Source organism: Acanthochromis polyacanthus, chromosome 6, assembly GCF_021347895.1.
Source record: "Acanthochromis polyacanthus isolate Apoly-LR-REF ecotype Palm Island chromosome 6, KAUST_Apoly_ChrSc, whole genome shotgun sequence".
NCBI classification, from domain to species: domain Eukaryota; kingdom Metazoa; phylum Chordata; class Actinopteri; family Pomacentridae; genus Acanthochromis; species Acanthochromis polyacanthus.
The window spans coordinates 2,928,756-2,951,589 of NC_067118.1; the positions used below are offsets into that span (position 1 = coordinate 2,928,756).

General features: G+C 40.9%; 1 protein-coding gene and 1 long non-coding RNA gene across 5 annotated transcripts; both read left to right on the forward strand.

Moving 5' to 3' along the window:
- Positions 1 to 994: 994 nt before the first annotated feature.
- On the forward strand, positions 995 to 2,922 carry LOC110969315 (uncharacterized). Its single transcript, XR_002596957.2, has 4 exons — positions 995 to 1,824; positions 1,932 to 2,049; positions 2,153 to 2,303; positions 2,416 to 2,922. It is a non-coding gene; the product is annotated as an uncharacterized LOC110969315 (long non-coding RNA).
- A 1,726-nt stretch (positions 2,923 to 4,648) lies between these two features.
- Positions 4,649 to 20,319, forward strand: LOC110969316 (rhamnose-binding lectin-like). Of its 4 annotated transcripts, XM_051949206.1 has the most exons (14): positions 4,656 to 5,098; positions 6,428 to 6,460; positions 6,549 to 6,614; positions 9,705 to 9,837; positions 9,923 to 10,026; positions 11,233 to 11,427; positions 11,539 to 11,671; positions 11,757 to 11,860; positions 16,526 to 16,594; positions 16,703 to 16,835; positions 16,921 to 17,024; positions 18,718 to 18,828; positions 19,712 to 19,818; positions 20,130 to 20,319. In XM_051949206.1, the coding sequence occupies exons 1-14, from the start codon at positions 5,080 to 5,082 to the stop codon at positions 20,151 to 20,153; spliced, it is 1,335 nt and encodes a 444-aa protein (XP_051805166.1). In that variant the 5' UTR covers positions 4,656 to 5,079; the 3' UTR covers positions 20,154 to 20,319. The 4 variants fall into 4 exon arrangements, with proteins under 4 accessions (XP_051805168.1, XP_051805167.1, XP_051805165.1 ...); XM_051949205.1 differs by having other exon boundaries at positions 4,654 to 5,098; positions 19,712 to 20,319; XM_051949208.1 differs by lacking the exons at positions 16,526 to 16,594; positions 16,703 to 16,835; positions 16,921 to 17,024 and having other exon boundaries at positions 4,649 to 5,098; positions 19,712 to 20,319.
- The last annotated feature ends 2,515 nt before the right edge of the window (positions 20,320 to 22,834 follow it).

Here is a 22,834-nt window from a genome sequence, read left to right on the forward strand (position 1 = left end):
TATAGAAAGAGCCAGTTTGTTGTCTCTAAGAATGATGATTAAGTGGAATTTGGGGAAATCATCCTCATCCTTGTGAAAGATAATTCTGTACTTCATTTTCTGATGAGAGTGAATGAAGTTGAATTTCTCTCACACTGCCACATGTACGCTGTAAAGGACAGTGGAAGATTAGAATGCAAACTGGCTACTGAACTGGTTGACATGTGGCCTTTGACATTTTACATTAAAAATGGCTGCCAGATTGTCCCATTGAAGCACAGTTTCTTGTCACTGTAAATGCTTTGTTGTAGTGGGACAAGTCAAACACTGTCTTCTTTGTGTCTTTCAGATATGGCAGAATCAGAGATTCCAAGGAAAATAAGTGATGCTATATCAGAAGTACTTCCAGATCTTTCTGATCAAGCTTTGAAATCAATAGAAGATGCTTTGATGGAACTTGGTGCAGAAACAACAGATGACTTACATCACTGAGAGCGACTTGCAGCCTTTATTAAAGCCCATACAAGCCAGAAGACTGATTGCTGCCTGGGCCCTAAAAAGTGAGTATTTGCCATCACAACACAGCACACTTAGTCATGTGACCTAGTCGGAGTAATTGACTTGAATCTGAATATTAAAAAAAAAAAAAGTCTAAACACCATATTGTAAATGTTAGTACCTCTGCACAGTTTTTGTGGGTGAGATTTTGTGGATATGTTGAAGTTCCTAATTTTAGTTGCATTTACTTAATTTTGGAAATGGAAACCATCGACATTTTTGGATTAATATCAGGCTAAAAATTAATTTTGCTGTGCTTTTACAGACTCATCCACTCCAACTCCATCCCTGGCATGTTCATCTCCAGTAACACGCTTTTCCTCTCCTTCGCCATCCACGGTTTCTCTTTCACCACAATCATCTGAAGCTACATCATCACCGTCAGGACGTCAGGAAGGTGTAATCCACCTGCTCCAGACTGGGTAGATAATTTTAATACACCATGCACCGAGAGAAATGGTTAGGATTGTGGTCTCTGAGATGAGGAAAATTTGCAAGAATCCAACCAAACACAACACCACAGAGATTGCAAGAAGGATGGTGGCCAGATACCCAAAGTCTCTTCAAGATGTGATTGAAGGTGATGTTATTGGACCTGGATATGAAGCAGCTCCAGTCAAGAGTCGTAAATGTGAAACGACCTGACACATTGAAGACAAACGCAAAGTACCATGAGATGATGACACAGATGAAGTAACTGCTGAACAAAGAGCAAGTGTTCAAGATTTGTATGGCTGCATCAACTGGGAGCCAAAATACTTACCACTCCCTGAGACTTTGGAGAGTCAGCTACAAAAAAAACAACAGATGATAAAGATGTTTGAGTCGGTGAACTACAATGCTGATGCTGTAAAAGAACTAATCAAGTCCACATACTGTTTACAGCACAAGGAGATCAATAAAGGAGTAAGCATCCAGAAATTATGCCAAGATTGGCCCTTTTTGTTTCAGGAAGTTGGAATGGGGGCCACTTCCAAGAACTGACTGGCATTAATTTGATGGAGACCTTTCTTACTAATGTGGACAAAAAGGGGTCACGCCTCTTAAACTTCTTCAAGTGCATTGATACACATAAACGTAAACGAGTACTAGATGCTCTTCTCAAGCATCAAACTGAGAGTGCTCGGTCCACAGGCTGCTCGGATGAAATCCTACACATGGTGCTTCTCTTACTGGCTCACTTTAATGAGAAGGAAGAGAACCTGTTTTGTTTTGTGGGGAAGACGAGTCTTGTGGAAGAGGTTGAGATGCAGAAGGTGCCACCAACACCCTGCCTGATTGTGTGTGGTAAGTAGACTGAACTAACCCAGCTGGCTTTTTCTGTAGCAGTGAATGCAGCAGTATATGATGTCCTTTCACTAAATGTTATTTTTTATTCATGTTGTTTACTCTAGGGTCCTCATGCTTTGCTGCCGAGACGTTCATGTTGAGCATCGACCGAGAGATACTCAACAACCACATCACTTCCTTCACGCATGCCGTCTGATGTTTGGCAGTTATCACTGCTTTAAGGTACATTACCCAGTGGAGCGGTAAAATGTCTTTTTCTCAAAATACTACAAAATTCAAATCATTTGAATTTTATTTTTTTAATCTCTCTTTCTCTTTCACAAAGGTGCTTCTTTTCAATAAATCCAGAGAAAGGCAGCAAAGTTCAGTGGACAAAGAGAAAGGTGTTTGCAGTAAATCCCAGAGTGTTTCCTCTGATCTCGGAGCTTGCAAACCATGAGTGGACCTACCAGTGAGATGGAGGATGATGAGAACAGGTACTCCAGATGTCAAATGTATTGCAGATATTTTGTTGTTAGCTAAAATTACTAGAAAACTTGACTGGTATAAATACGTATTATTACAAATCTCTTTCGCTGTGGTCTACAGACTCATCCGCTCCGACTCCATCCCGGCATACTCCTCTCCACTATTTTCTTCATCCTCCATCACTCCCTCACCAACGTCATGGACAGCTGACATCATTACCCCTGGAAGTTGATGTCCACTTTCCCCATGCTGATGAGAAAGCTACACTGAATAATAACACTAAAGTACTGTGGACTTACAGCTAATGCATAATTCATGGTGACGGATTCATTCTTCTTGTTGATGTGATTTGATTGTTAGATTTGTCCTAAAAAGTACACTTAAATGTTCTTAGTGGAAATGTTTTTTGGCTAATGTTACTGTAAAGAGTTATGTATAAGGACTCCTTCCAGTTAGATATATTTCTCTTTTTTTCTTTCAATGCGAGAACTGACACTTTAATTCTCCTTCAGGGATGATCTGTTTCTCATGATGTGAAAATTACAGTGTATGTAGAGTACTCTGGCATCACAACTCGGCAAGACTTGTCCTAAAAAGTGAGCTTAAATGTTATTAGTGTAAATGTTTCTTGACAAATGTTTCTGTAAAGATTTATGTATAAAAATCTATTGCAGATTTTTTTCCCTTTGGATTCAAGAGCTGCAGCTTTGGCTCCCCTTCAGGGATGATTTTATTTTCATATTGTGAAAATTCTGCGGTATGTGCACCTTTTTATTACCTCACTTTGGCGAGATCTGTCCAAAAAGAGCACTTTAACGTTTGTTCAGCTCCACTGAATTTAAAATGTGAACATTTCTTAGGTGATGTTCTTCTCGTTCATTGCAGTGTTTTGTGACATGTAACAAATAAAGAATGAATATTTGAACAATTTAAACGGGTTTACTGTAGTTTTTGCAGAGAACTTGTACATGTGACATCTTTTCCTTGGAATTTTTGCTGAATAAATTCATAGTTCATAATTTAAACCGTTAAGTTTCAAGCAAAACAACGTCATATATCATGGCACAAACTTTATTTTATATTGCATTTTCATATAAAAATTCAGGTAAAACTGTTATTTTTAATGGTAAAACCTTTTTTTTTTACAAGAATATATGGGATCAAGAACTTTTTTTTCTGTAAAATCAGCAGCATGAATACATGTTTTCTGTAAATGAATTTATTGTAATCTTACAGTCGAGTTTTGGCAACCACAGCTGCCGGAATTATACCGTAGAAACAACATTTTTTTACAGTGTAATGCTGGTTAATTTTCTAGATTGTGGACTTTTTATTCACGGTATTTACAGATTATTTGTAACTCAGAGTACTTTTTCTACATTATGAAAGACAAAAATGTAATTTCCAAAGTTTACTGTGAAACAATGTTTTACTAAAAACTTCAGACTCTACAGGAGAACACAGAGTATTTTGACACCTGTTTGATCAAATTACACCAGTTACACTGAAAATACAGTAAAGTACTGGTGACCACAGCTGTCAGTATTTTAATGTAAACTTCTGATTCTACAGTAGACTGTTGTAATCAAACTTTACAGTAATTAACCATTAAAATAAATGATGCTAGTAACACTGTGAAAATACAGTAAAGTACTGGTGACCACAGCTGTCAGTAGTTTACTGTAACTTTACAGGGAAATTTCTTAGAGTGTGGCCAAAATATGTCCAAAGTGTCTTAAAATATGTCCAGAATAACGCAGAAATGCCAAAATGATTTGAAATGTGTCCAAAGTGTCTTAAAAATGACAATAATGGCTCATTATTAGTCACTGAATAGTTTGCTGGAATAGTGTCTCCATAAAGTTCCTGTAAGTGTACATGTCTATGGATTGATCCATATTTTTTACTAAAATATAAACTTCTGAGGCTCTAACATCATAGAATCTGATGTGTGTGAATCCAGCTTTCCCTTTTCTTTGTTATTCTGACATTAATCTAAATCATCCAGTCAGACTCCACAAAGAGACAAACTTTGTTCAAAATTATGAAATAATCACCAAAAATGATGAAAGATTTGTCCAAAATAAGGTAAGGATTGAAGAAATAGTTTGTCAAAAATCACTCAAGTTTGTCCAAAATGACAAGAATGAAAAACTATCGACCCTGAAGATAAGTAAATATTTTACAAATATTAACTGTCGTTTCAAAGACAAACCTGTGTGGAAGCATCACAGTATTTTCTTCTTCTTGTTATTATTATTATTATTATTGTGGTTGTGGTTGTTTTAGGTACCAGCTGTGGAAACCGTCCTATCAGCAGTAACATGACAGAACTAACGAGCAGCTGGACACGTCGGTAAAAACAGCCGCTTCATTTACAGCCTGCAGCCATGAAACTGTTTCAAAGACGAGAATTACTGAAGTAGTAAAACTCAGAACTGGATCTCGTGGACCCGGACCACGACCTGGTCCGTGAGCAGCCCGGTTCTCCTCTCCGGTTCTCCTCTCCGGTTCTCCGCTCTGTCGGGAGAAATCCGTGTTGAAAAAATGCGCTTCTGGAAGGATTTTCTATCCTCTGGTCCGACCAACGTTCTGCTGTTTCCAGCAGTTCGGAGCCGGGCCGCCATCTCCATGGCAACAGCGCCGGGCCGCCATCTCCATGGCAACAGCAGGTGTGAAGTCTCACTCAGAGCCGGAAAAGTCCGACGTTTTGTTTCCTCTGGTCGCTTTAATTCAGCTTCAGAGAGTTTTTCTTCCTCCGATGACCTGAAGTTTGTCTGAACCATGAACAGCATCCCTCTGAGTGAGTAGAAAACTGTAAAACTACCGTTTCTTAAGGAAGAAAACTGTCAGAAAACTGCAAAACTACCGTTTATTAAGTCAGAAAACTGCACAACTGCCGTTTATTAAGTCAGAAAACTGCACAACTGCCGTTTATTAAGGCAGAAAACTACAAAACTACCGTTTATTAAGGCAGAACACTGCAAAATTACCGTTTATTTAAGTAGAAAACTGCAAAACTACCATTTATTAAAGCAGAAATTTGTAAAACTAACGTTTATTGAAGCAGAAAACTGTAAAACTTACATTTATTAAAGCAGAAAACTGCAAAACCACCGTTTATTAAAGCAGAAAACTGTAAAACTAACATTTATTAAAGCAGAAAACTGTAAAACTACCGTTTATTAAAGCAGAAAACTGTAAAACTACCGTTTATTAAAGCAGAAAACTGTAAAACTAACATTTATTAAAGCAGAAAACTGTAAAACTACCGTTTATTAAAGCAGAAAACTGTAAAACTAACATTTATTAAAGCAGAAAACTGTAAAACTACCGTTTATTAAAGCAGAAAACTGTAAAACTACCGTTTATTAAAGCAGAAAACTGTAAAACTAACATTTATTAAAGCAGAAAACTGTAAAACTAACATTTATTAAAGCAGAAAACTGTAAAACGAGCATTAATCAAAGAAGAAAACTAAAATATTTTATGTTGTGTATTTCTTCTTTTGTGTCATTGTGCGTCTCATTTTCGTCATTTTGTTTCATTTTAGACATTGTGCATATTTTTACGTCTTATATCTCGTTTTCTGGTTTACTGTCATTTTTTGTCTCGTTTTTGTCATTTTTTTTCTTCTGTGTAATTTTGTTTCTCACTTTTAACATTTATTATCAGAGTTTTTTTTCATTTTTTGTCTGATTTTGAGAATTTTACGTTGTGCTTTTCTTCTTTTGTGTCATTTTATATCTGGTTTTTGTTTTGTGTGTCTCATTGTCTAATTTTCGTTGTTTTGCTTCATTTTGACAGTTTGCATCTCTTTTCATCATTTTGCGTCTCATTTCTCTTGTTTTGTGTCATTTTATGTCTAATTATTATAATTTAAATGATAAATATAATAATTTCTTATAAAATGATGAAAAAATTAGACACAAAATGCGATTTGTTTTAACATAAAATGTGACACAAAATTACAAAGAACCAAAAAATTTAAGACAAAATGACAACAACCAGACACAACAAAACAATGACATTTTTTACCTGTACAGTAATGTTGGGTTTTTGAAGTTTAAAGTGACAAATATTGTATTTTTCTGGATGTTTCCACATATTAAACAGTCGTTCTGTGTTTCAGTGCTGATGGCAGCGTGTCTGCTCATGACTTCAGGTAAACATTAAAGGTGTCCTTTCTTTTCTTATTATATTTATAAACCTTGATGTTGAACTCAAACTGAAGCTGATCTCTGATCTGTTAGAACCTGGAAGCTGCTATGAAAAACGACGGGTGACCTGTGAAGGTTCTGTGGCTCGTCTGTACTGTGGTGAGATCAAGTTCTGCTCTGTTTGTAGCTGCATCACCTGAAAACCCATCAGAACCTCCAACCAGAACCTCCTCAGAACCATCTGGTTCTTCATCTGCAGTAACTTTATTAATGATCAGAGTTCTACCTTTACACTGGGAATATTTCCAGACTTCCAGGTCCTTGAAGTCCATAGAGGAGAACGTCTCCTGTAGAAAGTTCTAGAGTAGACCTACTTACAACTGGACAGTTGTTGGTAGGTCTACTCTAGAACTTTCTACAGTTGTCGGTAGGTCTACTCTAGAACTTTCTACAGTTGTTGGTAGGTCTACTCTAGAACTTTCTCCAGGAGACTCACTTAGAACATTCCAGGTCCTTGAAGTCCATAGAGGTGGGTCCAGATTTATCACTTTTTATGGACTTTTTCCATCATTTCTGAGCCTCAGAACTTCATCAGTCCAGCAGATAGAACCATGACATTTAGGAGGAAAAACATGTCTGAATTCTCATTTTTTTTAAAAAGCCAAATAAATAACAAGAAAACTGGAAAATTAATACAAAAATAGAACAAATCACCAAAAATTACCACAATTACCACAAACTAACAAAAGATCAGCACAAAAGAGCCAAAGTCAGCATGAAAAGAGGTAGATATACCATAAAAGAATGCAAATTACCACAAAAATAGGTGAATATTCCACAGAAAGACAAAATCTCTACTAAAAGAAGTGAAATTACCACAAAGAACCATCTGGCTCTTCATCTCTGGTAACTTTATCAGTGATCAGAGTTCTACCTTCATACTGTGTAGTACAGCCATGGCCATAAGTTTGGACACAAGTACCATGACGCTTGTGAATCTTAGAAAATACCACAAAATTGTCACTTACAATATACTTATGTTCTGTAATAGACATCAAAACAGATATAAGTCATGCTGTGTCCAAACTTATGGCCATGGCTGTATATTGTAAGTGACAATTTTGTGGTATTTTCTAAGATTCACAAGCGTCATGGTACTTGTGTCCAAACTTATGGCCATGGCTGTAGGTCTACTCTTGAACTTAATAATGGAGACGTTCTTCTTTCTTGCGTTCAGTCTTGAAATTTCATCTCACTTCAGAACTGGAGACTTACAGGTCCTAAAAGTCCAATGAGGTGGCTTCATAAAGACTAGAAAATTGTACAAAACAGCTGAAATTCGTGGAAACCCTAACCCAATGCTTCAAAACTTCCCAACATTACTCGAAACTTGACCAAAATGATACAAACCTTTCCAAAACGATTCAAAACCTGTCTTTGATTACAAACAGATTAAACAAAAAATGACCAAGCAAGTCCAGAATCACTTAACATTCTGAGTTCTACCTTCAAACTGGGGAGTTTTTTAGAGTTCCATGTCCTTGAAGTCCACAAAGGAGAACGTCCCCTGTAGAAAGTTCTAGAGTGGACCAACCAACAACTGGAGAAGGTTCTCGAGTAGACCTAACGACAACTGTAGAAAGTTCTAGAGTAGACCTACCGACAACTGGACAGTTGTTGGTAGGTCTACTCTAGAACTTTCTACAGGGGACGTTCTTCCTGCTTCCAGTCTTTAAGTTAAGTCTCACTTAGAACATTCCAGGTCCTTGAAGTCCACAGAGGTGGGTCCAGATTTATCACTTTTTAAAGGACTTTTCATTTCCGAGCCTCAGAACTTCATCAGTCCAGCAGATAGAACCATGACATTTAGGAGGAGAAACACATCTGAGTTCTGATAAAAAACTGACACCAGATCAGTTTAAATCCATCCAGGTGTCACAGTCTGAATCTAACAAATCTGGGGTTTTCTCATCATTTCTATAACCAACTTTAACCATATTATTAGTGTCAAAACATGCCTTAACAAGAAGATACTGGAGGCAAAGAACTAAGGGATTGTGAGGAGGTTTCAAAGGATTTTCTTCTGATTTAGTTGATGTTACACAAAGGTAGTGTCTACAGATACGGACCCGTACCCGTAGCCTGTGGCCTACAGATACGGCACTTTCCCTTACCATAAATATTAATGAGACGTACATGAATATTAATGAGCCGGCTGATGAACGCGCTTTGTGATTGGCTGGTAATCCGACGTACATAAATATTAATGAGCCGGCTTGGTAATCCGAGTGATGAAGGCGCTTCCGTGATTCGAGGTGAATCTGCGTGCAGAGCCTGTCATATCAGTCATCTGCTGTTCTCTTTTCTATCATGCATAATGTCTTATAAATATCATTATCTGACTTTTTCACGGACAGCGATTTGGGGGTTGAAATCAGCACTACTATTAAAAATAGCAAAACTTTTTATTCACGTGACCCTGTTCTAATAAAGCACAAACAGCAAACAAAACAAATGGCGGAACTAACAGCCAGCAAACTACAAGTATTTTTTTACCTTCAAAAGTAGCGACAGACTATTACATATTAACAACCTAAACAAAACCCTGACGTATTTTCTACGTCTGTCAACACAGACACTGCACGTCAGTCACTTTAATGTTAGCGGACTCTGTTGAATGGCTAAGTTACATAACTACAAACAAATCTCACAATATCACAGTAAATCGAGTTTGTGGGTTTTTAAAATTCATGCCGAATTAAAGAGCTGCTCCTCACCATTCACGAGTGTTTGTTTCATATTCGACATCCTTAACTTTATCTTGTAAATTAGCGTCCGAAATTAAATAGGAACATTTGCAATGGAGTTCGTCAGCCGCTTCCACCACTGAACGCGGTAAACTAATTAATAGGAACTGGACTTCAAACAATTTATACACGGCGTCTAAAAGCGTAAAAACTGAAATGTCTAAAGTGTGAGAGGAGACGGTGTATTTTTGGTTAAATTATACAATGTTCGCCGTCAAAGTCATTCATATAAACTGCCTGTAATGTGCAGCAAATAGTAGTTAACTGGCGCCAGCTCTTCAGTGACCTTAACGGGTCCGTACCTCTAGTACAGATGCTACAGGTACGGGTCCGTACCTGTAGCATCAACCTTACACAAAGTTTGTCATATTTATATCTCTTTTTTCCTCCATGTTGTCAGAGCTGTTCCCTCTGAGCTTCTCCAACTCTTCTTCTTCTTCAGGTGAACGATACGTTATCTCCGTCCTCAGGGCTGATTATGGACGCCACGACAGAACCATATGTTCCTCTGGGCGACCGGCCTCTGAGATCCAGAATGTCCACTGCTCACGGCTCTCTGGAAAAGTAGCTGAACGGTACAGAATCTGTTTCTTTGTCTAAATCTTGTCTCCTGTTTCTCAGTCTTCATTTAACCCTGTATTCACTCACATTAATCTGCAGCTGTAACGGGAAACATGACTGTTCCATCACAGTCAGCAGCTCAGTGTTTGGAGACCCCTGTATTGGAACCTACAAGTACCTGGATGTGACTTACACCTGTGAAGGTAAGCAGCTCATAGAACCTTTGACTACCGTTAGTTTGAGGAAACACTAGAACTTAAACTACAGGGTCTAAAAAAAGTATTCATCTCCATCTGAAGCTCTCCATTTTTATTGCTTTTCAACATTGAATCATATAAAATTTAATTTGGCATTTTTTAAAAAAAGACATGAAGGACTTATAGTGAAGAGGTTAGTGAGACCAAGACACCCATGACTCCTCTGAAGAAGCAGCTGAGATGGCAGAGACTGTTCATACTGTTGACTGTTCTTCATCAGTCAAAGCTTTACGAAGACAAAGAGAAAGACTCTGTTGGAAAAGCTCCAATTAAATGTGGACTAGAGTTCACCAGAAGACACGTAGAGACTCTGAAGTTAACTGGAATAAGGATCTTTGGTCTGAGGAGACCAGGATGGAGCTTTATGACCATCAGAACAGATGATTTGTTTGATGGACACCAAACACTGAACAACATCATAAACACACCATCCCCACTATGAAGCATGGTGGTGGCAGCATCATGATGTGAAGCATGGTGGTGGCAGCATCATGATGTTCCTCAGCAGCAGGTCCTGGAAGGCTTGTTAAGGTAGAGGGTAAATGAATGCAGCAAAGTCTAGAGAAATCCTGGAGGACAACCTGATGCAGTCTGAAGAGAACAGAGACTTGGAGAAAATTTGTTTTCCATCCAGATGATGAACCAAAGCAAACAGACAAACATCCTCAGAAACGGTTTAAAGAAAACAAGGTGGAAGTTCTGGAGGCCGGGTCAGAGTCCAGACCTCAATCCAACTCAGAATTAGTGTCTGGACCTGAAAAGTGGTGTTGACTCAGGATCCCTGAGGAACCTGACAGAGTTTGATCAGCTTTATGGAGCACCTTTCTGCTCCTTCAGTACTTCTGGTCAGATTCTAAACTGCCTTCTGTTGTCTTCATTCTCTGTGTGTTGAGAGTAAAGTTGAATCTAATCTAAACTAGGTTGTGTTCACAGTACAACAGCTGATTTCAGAGAGTTGCCTTAGACCAACAGTCTGCACATACATGGATAATTAACTATGAAAACTGTTGGACTTTACCGTTTACATTTTCTAGTTGCTAACATCACCTGAGGCAGCAGGTGAGGGTGTGGGTGGTCCTTGTGTTTGTAAAAGTGTGTCCTCTGATGACTGAATTGCTGGATGTGAACTGAACCTGATCTCTGATCTGTTAGAACCTGGAGACGGGTCCCATGAAGTTGACACTGATCTGGTGCCACCTGGGAACAGATCTCATGAAGTTGACACTGATCTGGTGCCACCTGGGAACACGTCCCATGAAGTTGATTCTGACCTGGCACCACCTGGAAACAGATCTCATGAAGTTCACTCTGTGACCTGTGAGGGTGCTGTGGCTAACCTGACATGTGGTAAGATCAAGTTCTGTCAACACCATCAACATATTGAAATCTTCATGATAATTTCCTCCTTGTTGTCACATCTGTTCCCTCTGAGCTTCTCCAACTCTTCTTCTTCTTCAGGTGAAGGACTCGTTATCTCCGTCCTCATGGCTGATTATGGACGCCATGACAGAACCACATGTTCCTCTGGGCGACCGGCCTCTGAGATCCAGAATGTCCACTGCTCACGGCTCTCTGGAAAAGTAGCTGAACGGTATAGAATCTGTTTCTTTGTCTGAATTTTGTCTCCTGTTTCTCAGTCTTCATTTAACCCTGTATTCACTCACATTAATCTGCAGCTGTAACGGGAAACATGACTGTTCCATCACAGCCAGCAGCTCAGTGTTTGGAGACCCCTGTATTGGAACCTACAAGTACCTGGATGTGACTTACACCTGTGAAGGTAAGCAGCTCATAGAACTTTTGACTACCGTTAGTTTGAGGAAACACCAAAACCTAAAATATAGAGTCTACAAAAAGAATTCATCTCCATCTGAAGATTTCCATTTGTCTTGCATTTCAACACAAATCATATCAAATTTAATTAGGCATTTTTGAGATGAAATTAAACAGTTCCAAGAAAGACATTAGCGAGGGAGGCCATCAAGACTCCTATGACTCCTCTGAAGGACTCTGAAGGTAACTGGAAGAAGGTTCTTTGGTCTGAGGAGACCACAATGGAGCTTTTTGACTATCAGACTAGATGAAATGTTTGATGAACACCAAACACTGAGTACCATTATAAACAAACATCCCCACTGTGAAGCACAGTGGTGGCAGCATCATTATGATCCTCAGCAGCAGGTCCTGGAAGGATTTTATAGGTAGAGGGTAAATGAATGCAGCAAAGTCTAGAGAAATCCTGGAGGACAACCTGATGCAGTCTGAAGAGAACAGAGACTTGGAGAACATTAGTTTCCCATCCAGATGACGAACCAAAGCAAACAGACAAAGATACTCGGATACCAAGTCAGAGTCCAGACCTCAGTCCAACAGAGAATTAGTGTCTGGACCTGAAAGTTTTGTTGACTCAGGATCCCTGAGGAACGTGACAGAGTTTGATCAGTTTTATGGAGCACCTTTCTGCTTCTTCAGTACTTCTGGTTAGATTCTAAACTGCCTTCTGTTGTCTTCATTCTCTGTGTGTTGACAGTAAAGTTGAATCTAATCAAAACTAGGTTGTGTTCACAGTACAACAGCTGATTTCAGAGAGTCACCTTAGACCAACAGTCTGCACATACATGGATAATTAACTATGAAAACTGTTGGACTTAATGCATTTTGCAGCTGCATGTTTTCACTGCTAACATCACCTGATACAAGATGGTGCAGCTATGTGCAGACGCCGTCCAATCTGCTCCACTAAGGCTTTGCGTCTTTGTCTTTCTTTAAAACGCTATCATTATATTATTTCCTGTAATATCAGCCTGCCCAGGAAAGCTGGCTTATAATCATGGTACACTTATGGACGTAGGGGAAATGGTCATGAACAAATTTTTTGACCCTTTTCTTGGTGATCAGAAGTGGCCGGCTGGGATCCAACATGGTGCAACAGAAGGGGGCAACAGTGGCCAGAGGAGGAGAAAGCACCGAGGACGAGGAGGTGGGATTCAGCCCATCGTCCACCCCTGCCCAGCATCCCACTTGCCAACGTCCAGTGTTTGGACAACAAGTTGGATGAGCTCAAGGGTCAGATTAACTCCCAATAGGACATGGCGAACAGTAATTTCTTTAGATATTAAAGGTCCCATATTATGCTATTTCTCAGTCACGTCATATAGGTCTCAGAAGCCCAAAAACATGGTATTTAAGTTTGTTCGCCCCAAAATCATCCTTTGTTCGGAGTTTCAGCGGTCGAAAAACTCATTCTCACCAGCCCTCCTCAGAACAAGCTGTTTCTGGGCCTGCTTCCAGGTATGCAAATGAACGCATCTGTCCACTCCCCCTCCCCTCTCTGGGAGAGGACGCGCTCAGTGCTACATTGGTGTCAGAAGTGGGATGGCGCTCGCCCGACTGCAGATGGAGGAAGAACTGAGGGAGCTCCAACGAGCTGTCACCGAGGGACTGAGCCGCCTCTTGGGAGCAAACCCAAGAGGAAAAGAGCCGGCCAGCGGAGAGTTCGCTCCCGTAATCCCCGACAGCTCCACCACACCAAGAACCTGCCGCGGCGAAACAGTGGGCTGCCACAGGCAGCAGCCGCTAGCAGGAGAGATGCTCTGCCGGCTGCCAGAGCATCTCCCCAGCCTCCGGCAGCCAGCCAGGGGGTTCTGGAGTGGCGGTTCCCTCACAGCACCACTCTTCTCTCGTTTCCCGGAGCTCGGCTTCTCGGTGCAGGCGCCGGGCAGTCTCGTGCGAAGTGACCAGGCTCATGGCACCGGTAGCAGCCGTCTGGAGAGCAGCGGCGACGTAGGCGGCTCGGTCTCTCGCTCCTCTTCTTCCCCAGGCCCGCACTCAGCCATCCTGATGTGCGGCTTGAACGCAGAAGTCGTGGGGGGCCGGGACGTGAGCGCGCATTCTGCTCTCTCAGCTTCTCCAAGTGCCTCGCTGAGTGTTTGCTTTCCGCACAGCAGCAGCGCCGGGCGGCTCCCCACTCTTGGCTGGTGGTGCCCGGCGGCTGGGGAGATGCTCCGGCAGCCGAGGCACTACGAGAAGCCGAGAGAGGCTCACGTCCTGGCCCCCCACGACTTCCACGTTCAAGCCACACGTCAGGATGGCTGAGAGCGGGCCCGGAGAAGAAGAGGGGCGAGAGACCGAGCCGCCTACGTCGCCTCGTCGCCACCGCTCTCCAGACAGCTGCTACCGGTGCCATGAGCCTGGTCACTTCGCACGAGCCTGCCCGGCGCCCGCACTGAGAAGCTGAGCTCCGGGAAACGAGAGAATAGTGGCGCTGTGAGGGAACCGCCACTCCAGAACCCCCTCCCTCACCCAGGACAACGCACGCTGGTAGGACAGTGTGGAGGGGGGGCGCAGTCAGGGGGAGGAGTTAAATCCGCTTATTTCATCATACGCGGACCCAAATCAAAATCAGACGTTTGAGCAGGCATTTTCACAAAATGTGGTGTAGCAAGGCAGGAAGGAAACAGACAATTTTCAAATTCGAACCTCATAATGAGCTACTGCAACACACACTACTGTAAGAACACTTTCGCAAAGTGAGGTTTGCATAATATGTCCCCTTTAATAGATTGTTTTATGACCAGCAACAGATGGTGTAACCCTATGACCATTAAAACACTCTGCGACTCCTGCTCACTAGACCTGGAGCATCTTTAGATCCTGTTCCGTCCCTTTCAGCTACTAAGGGAGTTCACATCAGTCATTGTGACCAGTGTGTACATCCCACCACAAGCTGACACCTACACAGCACTATCAGAGCTTCATGATGTGCTGTGCCGGCAACAAACCAGACACCCGGATGCTGCCCTCTTCGTGGCTGGGAATTTTAACATGGCGAACCTGAAAAAAAGTTCTGCCAAATTTTTATTTACCCGTCAAGGCCAGGTTTGAGGAATATAAAACAACATCATACAGGCTGAGACAGGCAGTGAAGGATGCTGAGTGGAGCTACAGGGTCAAAATGGAATCACAGTTCCAACAGCATGATCGCAGGAGCTTGTGGCAAGGACTGCAGACCATCACCAACTTCAGGGGACGATCCCACATCCCAGTGAGTGGGGGCGCCGCTCTGGCTGATGACCTGAACATCTTTTACACACAGTTTGATGCACAGCTGCTGCCAGCATGCTAACTGAGACAGCAGACAGGCCTGCTGTGGCCGGGCCGGGGCATGCACTCACTTTGTCAGAGCATGATGTGAGGAGAACACTGAGGAAGATGAACACCAGGAAGGCAGCAGGACCAGACGGCACCTCTGGAAGAGTGCTAAGGTCCTGCGATGATCAGCTCGTCCCAGTGCTCACATCCATTTTCAACCTCACAGTGAGCTGGTCTGTGGTCCCAACATGCCTCAAGAAAGCCACCATCGTCCCTGTACCAAAGAAAGCATCTCTATCTTGCCTTAAGGACTATCGCCCAGTAGCCTAAACGCCAGAAGTGATGAAGTGCTGAGAGACTCATCTGGACTCACATCTGCTCATCACTGCCTGAGTCTCTGGACCCACCTTAGTTCACTTTCCGGCCAAACCGATCCACAGATGATGCCATCTCCCAGGTTCTGCACACAAGTCTCACTCACCCAGACCAGCGGGACAGGGACTCTGTGAGACTGCTGTTCATCGATTTTAGTTCAGCCTTCAACACCATTGTTGCCATCAAGCTCCACACCAAGATGACCAACCTGGGCCTCACACCTCCCTGTATGCCTGGATCTTGAACTTCCTGTCGGACCCAAGTCAGGAGGTCCATTTGGACAGACACACCTCCAGCCCTTGAACTCTGAGGTGCAGAGTGTACCATGGGTACAACACTCCCCCCCCTCCAGGATATCCACATCAGGAGGAGCATGGCCAGGATGAACGGGATCATGAACGATCCTCAGCACCCTCACAGCTGTTTGAGTGGCTGTGCTCCGGTCGACGCCTTCGCCTCATCAAGGCGAAAACAGAGAGACTTAAGAGGAACTTTTTCCCTCAAGCTGTCAGGACCTTCAACTCCAGTCAGCAGCTCTCAAACAAGGACCATAAACACAGAACTGTAAATATTGCGACATCACACAGACTGCACATTCTCAATGTGAATGCATGTCTTTACTTTTGCACATCCACTACCCTTTGCACTGTGTACATTTCATAAAAATGTCCATTTTTCCTGTTTGTAGTTTTTGTATATGATAGTGTTACGTATTTGTATTTTAGTATTTTTGTATTACTTATGTTTTTCTTTTGTATTTTATATTTTTACCTATTTTATCATTTTGCATTTATCAAGCCTGGTGGACAGTCACTGCATTTCACTGCCACACTGTATGCATGTCTGACGAACAAAACATCTAATCTAATCTAATTTGAGGCTGCAGGTGAGGGTGTGGGCGGTCCTTGTGTTTGTAAAAGTGTGTCAATTGATGACTGAGCTGCTGGATGTGAACTGAACCTGATCTGTGATCTGTTAGCACCTAGAAACTGGTCCCATGAAGTTCACTCTGTGGCCTGTGAGGGCGCTGTGGCTTACCTGAAGTGTGGTAAGATCAAGTTCTATCAACACCATCAACATATTTTGATCTTCATGATGATTTCCTCCTTGTTGTCAGAGCTGTTCCCTCTGAGCTTCTCCAACTCTTCTTCTTCAGGTGAAGGACTCATTATCTCCGTCCTCATGGCTGTATATGGACGCCATGACAGAACCACATGTTCCTCTGGACAATTGGCCTATCAGATCCAGAATGTCCACTGCTCACGGCTCTCTGGAAAAGTAGCTGAACGGTATAGAATCTGTTTCTTTGTCTGAATCTTGTCTCCTGTTTCTCAGTCTTCATTTAACCCTGTATTCACTCACATTAATCTGCAGCTGTAACGGGAAACATGACTGTTCCATCACAGCCAGCAGCTCAGTGTTTGGAGACCCCTGTTTCGGGACATACAAGTACCTGGATGTGACTTACACCTGTGAAGGTAAGCAGCTCATAGAAGCTTTGACAATCGTTAGTTTGAGGAAACACTAGAACTTAAACTACAGAGTCTACAAAAAGTATTCATCTCCTCCTGAAGCTTTCCATTTTTATTGCTTTTCAACACTGAGTCCTATCGAATTTAGTTTGGTATTTTTGAAAAAAAATGAAGGACTTAGAGGAAAGCAATTAATGGTGGAGGCCATCAAGACACTGATGAGTGTATGGGAGAGACTGTTCATCCAACAACTCTTGTCTGTTCTTCACTATTCAAAGATTTATGGAGACAAAGAGAAAGACTGTGTTGGAAAATTCATATTAAATCTGGACGAGAGTTCACCAGAAGACACGTGGAGACTCTGAATTTAACTGGAATAAGGATCTTTGGTCTGAGGAGACCAGGACAGAGTGTTTTGACCATCAGACTAGATGATATGTTTGATGGACACCAAACACTGAATATCATCATAAACACACCATTAACAATGGGAAGCACGGTGGTGGCAGCATCATGATTTGATCTATTTCTGTTCAACTTTTTGATAAATGTTACATACTTTTGTCTTTTCTCACATGACAGGCGTACAGTCATGAACCAATGTTTCCTTTCATCTGTAAAGACCACAAAAATCATATCAGTCTGTAGTTTCCAATGACTCACACAACTCTGAATTTTCTATGATGGAATCACTGAAACATGAATCTTTGTCACAGAAAACAATCATGAATTGAGGTTCTTTCAGAGATTTACTAAAGGTCTTCTGGAAACATGAAATGTAATATTTGGTTCAGTTCTTCTGGTTTCAATCTTCTGGATCATCTTTGACTCCTCTGGACAGAACTGGTTCAGTTCAACTAAACTTGTTGTCTTTCTGACTCAGACTTGTTTCTTCATCAGTCCACAGGTTCTTGATGGGTTTAAGTCAGGACTTTGGGGAGACCAGTCTAGAACCTTCATTCCAGCCTGATGGAACCATTTCTTTACCACGTCTGATGTGTGTTTGGACTCATTGTCTTGTTGAAACATCCAACTGTGTCCAAGATCAACCTTCTGCTGATGGTTTTAGGTTTTCCTGAAGAATGTGGAGGTAATCCTCCTTCTTCATTATTCCATTTACTTTGTGTAAAGCTCCAGTTCCTCAGAGCATAATACTGCCACCACCATGCTTGATGGTCAGTTTGGTGTTCTTGGGGTTAAAAAAAAAAAAGACCTGCCAAAGACAGTCAGAAACCAGTCCTGAAAAGGTCTAAGGTCAGTACAAAATCTGGACCAAAACCAAACCTAAACTACTCCAAGAAAAAAAAAACAATCCAAGACAGTTTGAAATCAGTCCTAAAAGCTGTTCTGGGTCAAAAATATACATACAGTAACTTTAATTATCAGTTTCATTTCACATGTAACTACTGTAGAAGAATAAATTATGATTTCTAATAATTGTTATTTTGAAGGGTAATTTTTTTTACTAAATTAATGTTTCTTGTTTAGCCCATTTTTTAAAATTACAGATAAAATAACTTAAAAACATGTAAACTAATACTTATTTAACATATATATTATCTGTAATCCAACAAAACAGACAAAAATGTTGAAATAACAATAAATATTTTTGAAAAACTTTGACTTTATGCAGTGTAGAGTGCCACATCGAAACCTGTTCACATTCATTTCACTAAATCAGACTCTAAATCTTTTTCAGTCCCATCAGCCACCACTGCTCCAGCACCAGACACACCAGAAACCCAGAGTCCTGGTTGTGAAGGATCCCCTCCATTCAGATGGCCTCCTATGACCTGCAGCAGGTTTTTAGGTAAATTCATCTCTGTTTATCCTCCTTCAGCTTCGTTCTCAGTTCAAAAACACTAATATGCAGTCAAGGATTCTCCAAAAGACAATTTTTACTTTCTGTGAAGAACGTAATGAGTCTGGTGTTATGAAATCTGGTGTTTTTACTACGTCAGAACTTAAAAACTGTAAATTTAGTTAACTCAATTAAATCGAATTAAAGTGTACTCAATCCTTTGAACTAAGTTGAATCAACTCAAAAATTTATTTATGATGTCAAATTCATTTGAAATTGTATTTCTTGACTCGAGTTAAATGTGGCAAAAACTTAAGTTGGATTAATATAATTAAATAAAGTATTTCCATGCTTTTAAATTGCTTTTTAATTTAGCATTTAGAAATTTTGTTGGATCAACTTCATTCACTCAAGTGGAATCAATTTTATTTACTTGTATTTATTTTTCAAAAATATAAAATTAATTAATTGATCTGAAGTAATCAAATTAAGTTGAGCTCAACCTTTTGAATTAAGTTGAATCAACTCAGAAATTTGTGTTGACTCAACACAAGAACATTCATCTGCTCAAACAGATTTAATGCTAAAAAAAGAAACAAAAACAACTATTTCATTTTGTGGTGCAAACACTGAATTGATTTTTTTCACTTTTGTTTGAGCAAACCTTCTTAAAATGTAGAAAATGTAAAAAAAATAGAGCAAGTCAGAGTTTATTTAACTTAATATTCTGAGTTTGTTCAATTTGTTTTCTCAAGTTTAGTTCATTTATTTCAGTTTTTTCTATTTTCTCGGCTCATGAGGCAACTTTGGACTAATTATTCGTGATAAACTCTGGTGTTGTTGAACTTCTTTATGTACGTTTGTGAGCTGAATGAACTAAACTTCCTTCCAGTGCTGCTTGTGGTCGGAGGTTCTGTGCTGATCGGAGGAATGTTGGCCGTCGTCATTCTGCTTCTTTACAAACTGAAGAAGAAGAATCAGAAAATCAGGAACAAGGAGGTGAACGTCTCTGACTCTTCCTGTCTCTTTTCAGCTGTCCAGAAAACGTCGTTACCATTTCAGAAATTCTCCAAATCAGTCCTTTCCAATCCTATCTCTGATCTCAAATCTCATTTTTGTGAATCTAATGAACAGCAGCAACATCAGCTACAATCTAAACCAGTGAAAGTGTGAAAACCAGATCATTAACATGATTATGAAATGAAATGAAATGTATTTATTTTGAACATGAAATTAACAGACAGCTAATGCAGCTTATTGTCATTGTTTTGGTGATTTTTTTTGTACTTAAATTCTGCTTTACCTTCCAGTCTGCCCGACGACCCAGAGTCTGAAACCGGACAACTCAGTTCAAGAACAACCCCGCTTGGCACTTAGATCACCTAAGGACAGAAGAAGAGCAAAAACAAAAATAAAGAGCTGAACTTTTTTGGTTGAACTGCAGGCAGTGTTTTCATGTATGATGTAATGCAGTAATGTCGGAATAAATACCAAATTTCAGATTTAAATTATTATCATTACATCACAGTCACGTTAGTCGACACACCTGACTTCAAAAATTTTGCCCCCCAAATTGTTTTGAAGAGGTTTTGTTTGAACTGCAGGCAGTGTTTTTATGTATGACATGAAGTAACATTGAAAAACTCCCAAATTTAAGTTTAAAATTTATGTTTTATCACAATCATGTTAGTCAAACATCTGATTAAACAAGAAAAAAAATCAAAAAGATTTTCAGAGCTTTCGGTTGAACTGCAGGCAGTGCTTTTCAGAGTAAACTCTAAATGTATAGGTTAAATATCCGTACTTTGAAGAGTCGCCATATTTTATTCCTAATTATCAAACAAAACGTGCTTTTTCTTTTTAACTCTTTCTTTCCCATTTCCAACATATTTTTTTTTAAATCTCAGAATGTGTTTTTTAATGGATCATTTCAGAGCAGCTGTACTGACTAATGCTAGTTAGCAGTTACCTCTGGTTTACTCATGTCCAATCCCAGTTGTATTGAACAATCCAGTCCAAGTCCAGGTTATGAAAAAACAAGAATGTATTTATTTACATTGTGTCGCTGCTTAATTCACAAAAAAGGCTTTCAAAACAAACACAGGACGGGACACGGTAAGAAAACCGTGTGTCTCCACTGCTAACCTGGCGTTTTTTTTCCCATAATCTCACGTTCCGGTGAGTCAAGCTGCAGGCTCTTAAAGCTACAGTACCACCAGAAATTAAACATAAAGTGAACAGTCTGTTCCAGTCCAGAAGATAAACAAATAACCATATTCCATTAGCATCACTCTGAAATAACCATTAAACCAATATGCAAACTTAAGATTCAAAAGTTACAGCAAAAATTATATCTACTGTAAATAACAAACAAATAAAATGAGAAAATCAGCAAACTTATGATTGCCTCATACATATCCGGCCCCTAATTGTTCTCTAATTTTAGAAACAATTACAAACAACAAGAATGAAGTAACCATGGGGCAATTACGAATTCAAAAACAAACTTGAGTCCTGTCTCCTTTTTTCTGATACGTAGAGTCAGGCCAGTCTGAACTTCTGCTTCATACTGCTTCCAGAAGTAGACAGACTTTGGTGATGGGTCTGACCAGTTCACCAGTCTTGGTCTTCAAACGAATCCTGCAAACCAGTCCATGTTCATCTGGCACTGCTTCGACGACCTTGCCAATAACCCAGGAGTTTCTCGGCGCAGTCTCATCAACCAGCAACACAACGTCTCCTGGCACAAAGTTGCGTGACACTCTTGACCACTTCTGGCGCATTTGGAGCTCTGGCAGGTACTCTCTCACCCAGCGTTTCCAGAAAAGATCCACCATGTACTGGACCTGCCTCCATCTTCGACGTGCATAGAGGTCCGCTGTCTGGAAAAGTCCTGGAGGTAGAGATGGCTTGGTCCTCAGTAGCAAGAGGTGATTTGGGCTGAGAGCCTCTAGGTCGTTGGGGTCACTGGAAGAGGTAGTAATGGGTCTCCCATTAATGATGGCCTCAGCTTCACACAGAAACGTCTGGAGGCTTTCCTCATCCAGATTTTGAGTCTTCAGGGTAGCATTGAGGATTTTCCTAATGGACCTGATCAAACGCTCCCAAACTCCTCCATGATGAGAGGCAGCTGGGGGATTAAACATCCATTTAATGCCTCGCTGAAGCAACATGTCCTCTATTTTGGAGGTGTTCCACTCTTGAATAGCTTTCTTGAGCTCTCGCTCGGCTCCAACAAAATTGGTCCCATTGTCCGAACGCAGCTCCAACACCTGACCTCTTCGTGCGATGAATCGGCGAAGAGCATTAATGAAGGAGTCTGTGTCCAGGGATGCTGCCACTTCCAAGTGGACTGCTCGAATGGCTAAGCAGGTGAAGATAACTCCATATTTCTTCACAGTAGCTCTTCCTCGTTTTACTTCAAAAGGACCAAAATAGTCCACTCCTGTTCTACTGAAGGGCGGTTCATCAGGTAAGAGTCTGTTTCGTGGCAAGTCTGCCATTTGTTGTTGTCCTTTAGCACCATGCAGCCGTCGACACACAACACACTTGGATAGGACTCTTCTTATTGCTGCATTAGCATTTGGGATCCAGTATTTCAGACGCAGTTTGGATAGGACATGATTGCGTCCACTGTGACCTACTTCCTTGTGGATCTCCTGAAGGATGAGCTCTGACACCCGAAGGTCTTTAGCCAAAATAGCAGGATGTTTTGATTCTTCTGGCATAGCTGAACGGTTGAGCCTGCCTCCAACCCTCAGAATACCATCTTGCAGAACCGGGTTTAGCTTGTATACGTAGCTACTTCTTTTGATTGGTTCACCCTTTTTTAAAGAATTGATTTCCTCTTGGAATCTTCTTCTCTGACAGTGACGTATAATCTCCAGTTCAGCCTCTTTCAGATCCTCCACTGTGAGGGTTTCTCTGCCAAGGTTTGTCTTGTAGTTTGTCATAAACTTGTGTAACTGTTGTCTTTGTTCTTTGTCATCTGCATCAGACAGCGCAATAGTCACTC

What these genes read in the sequence shown, in the direction of transcription:
- LOC110969316 (XM_051949205.1), top strand. An exon ending in TGTGACTTACACCTGTGAAG is followed by an intron (nt 11,861 to 16,525) that starts GTAAGCAGCTCA and finishes GTGATCTGTTAG; the next exon opens with CACCTAGAAACTGGTCCCAT. An exon ending in GACCTGCAGCAGGTTTTTAG is followed by an intron (nt 18,829 to 19,711) that starts GTAAATTCATCT and finishes ACTTCCTTCCAG; the next exon opens with TGCTGCTTGTGGTCGGAGGT.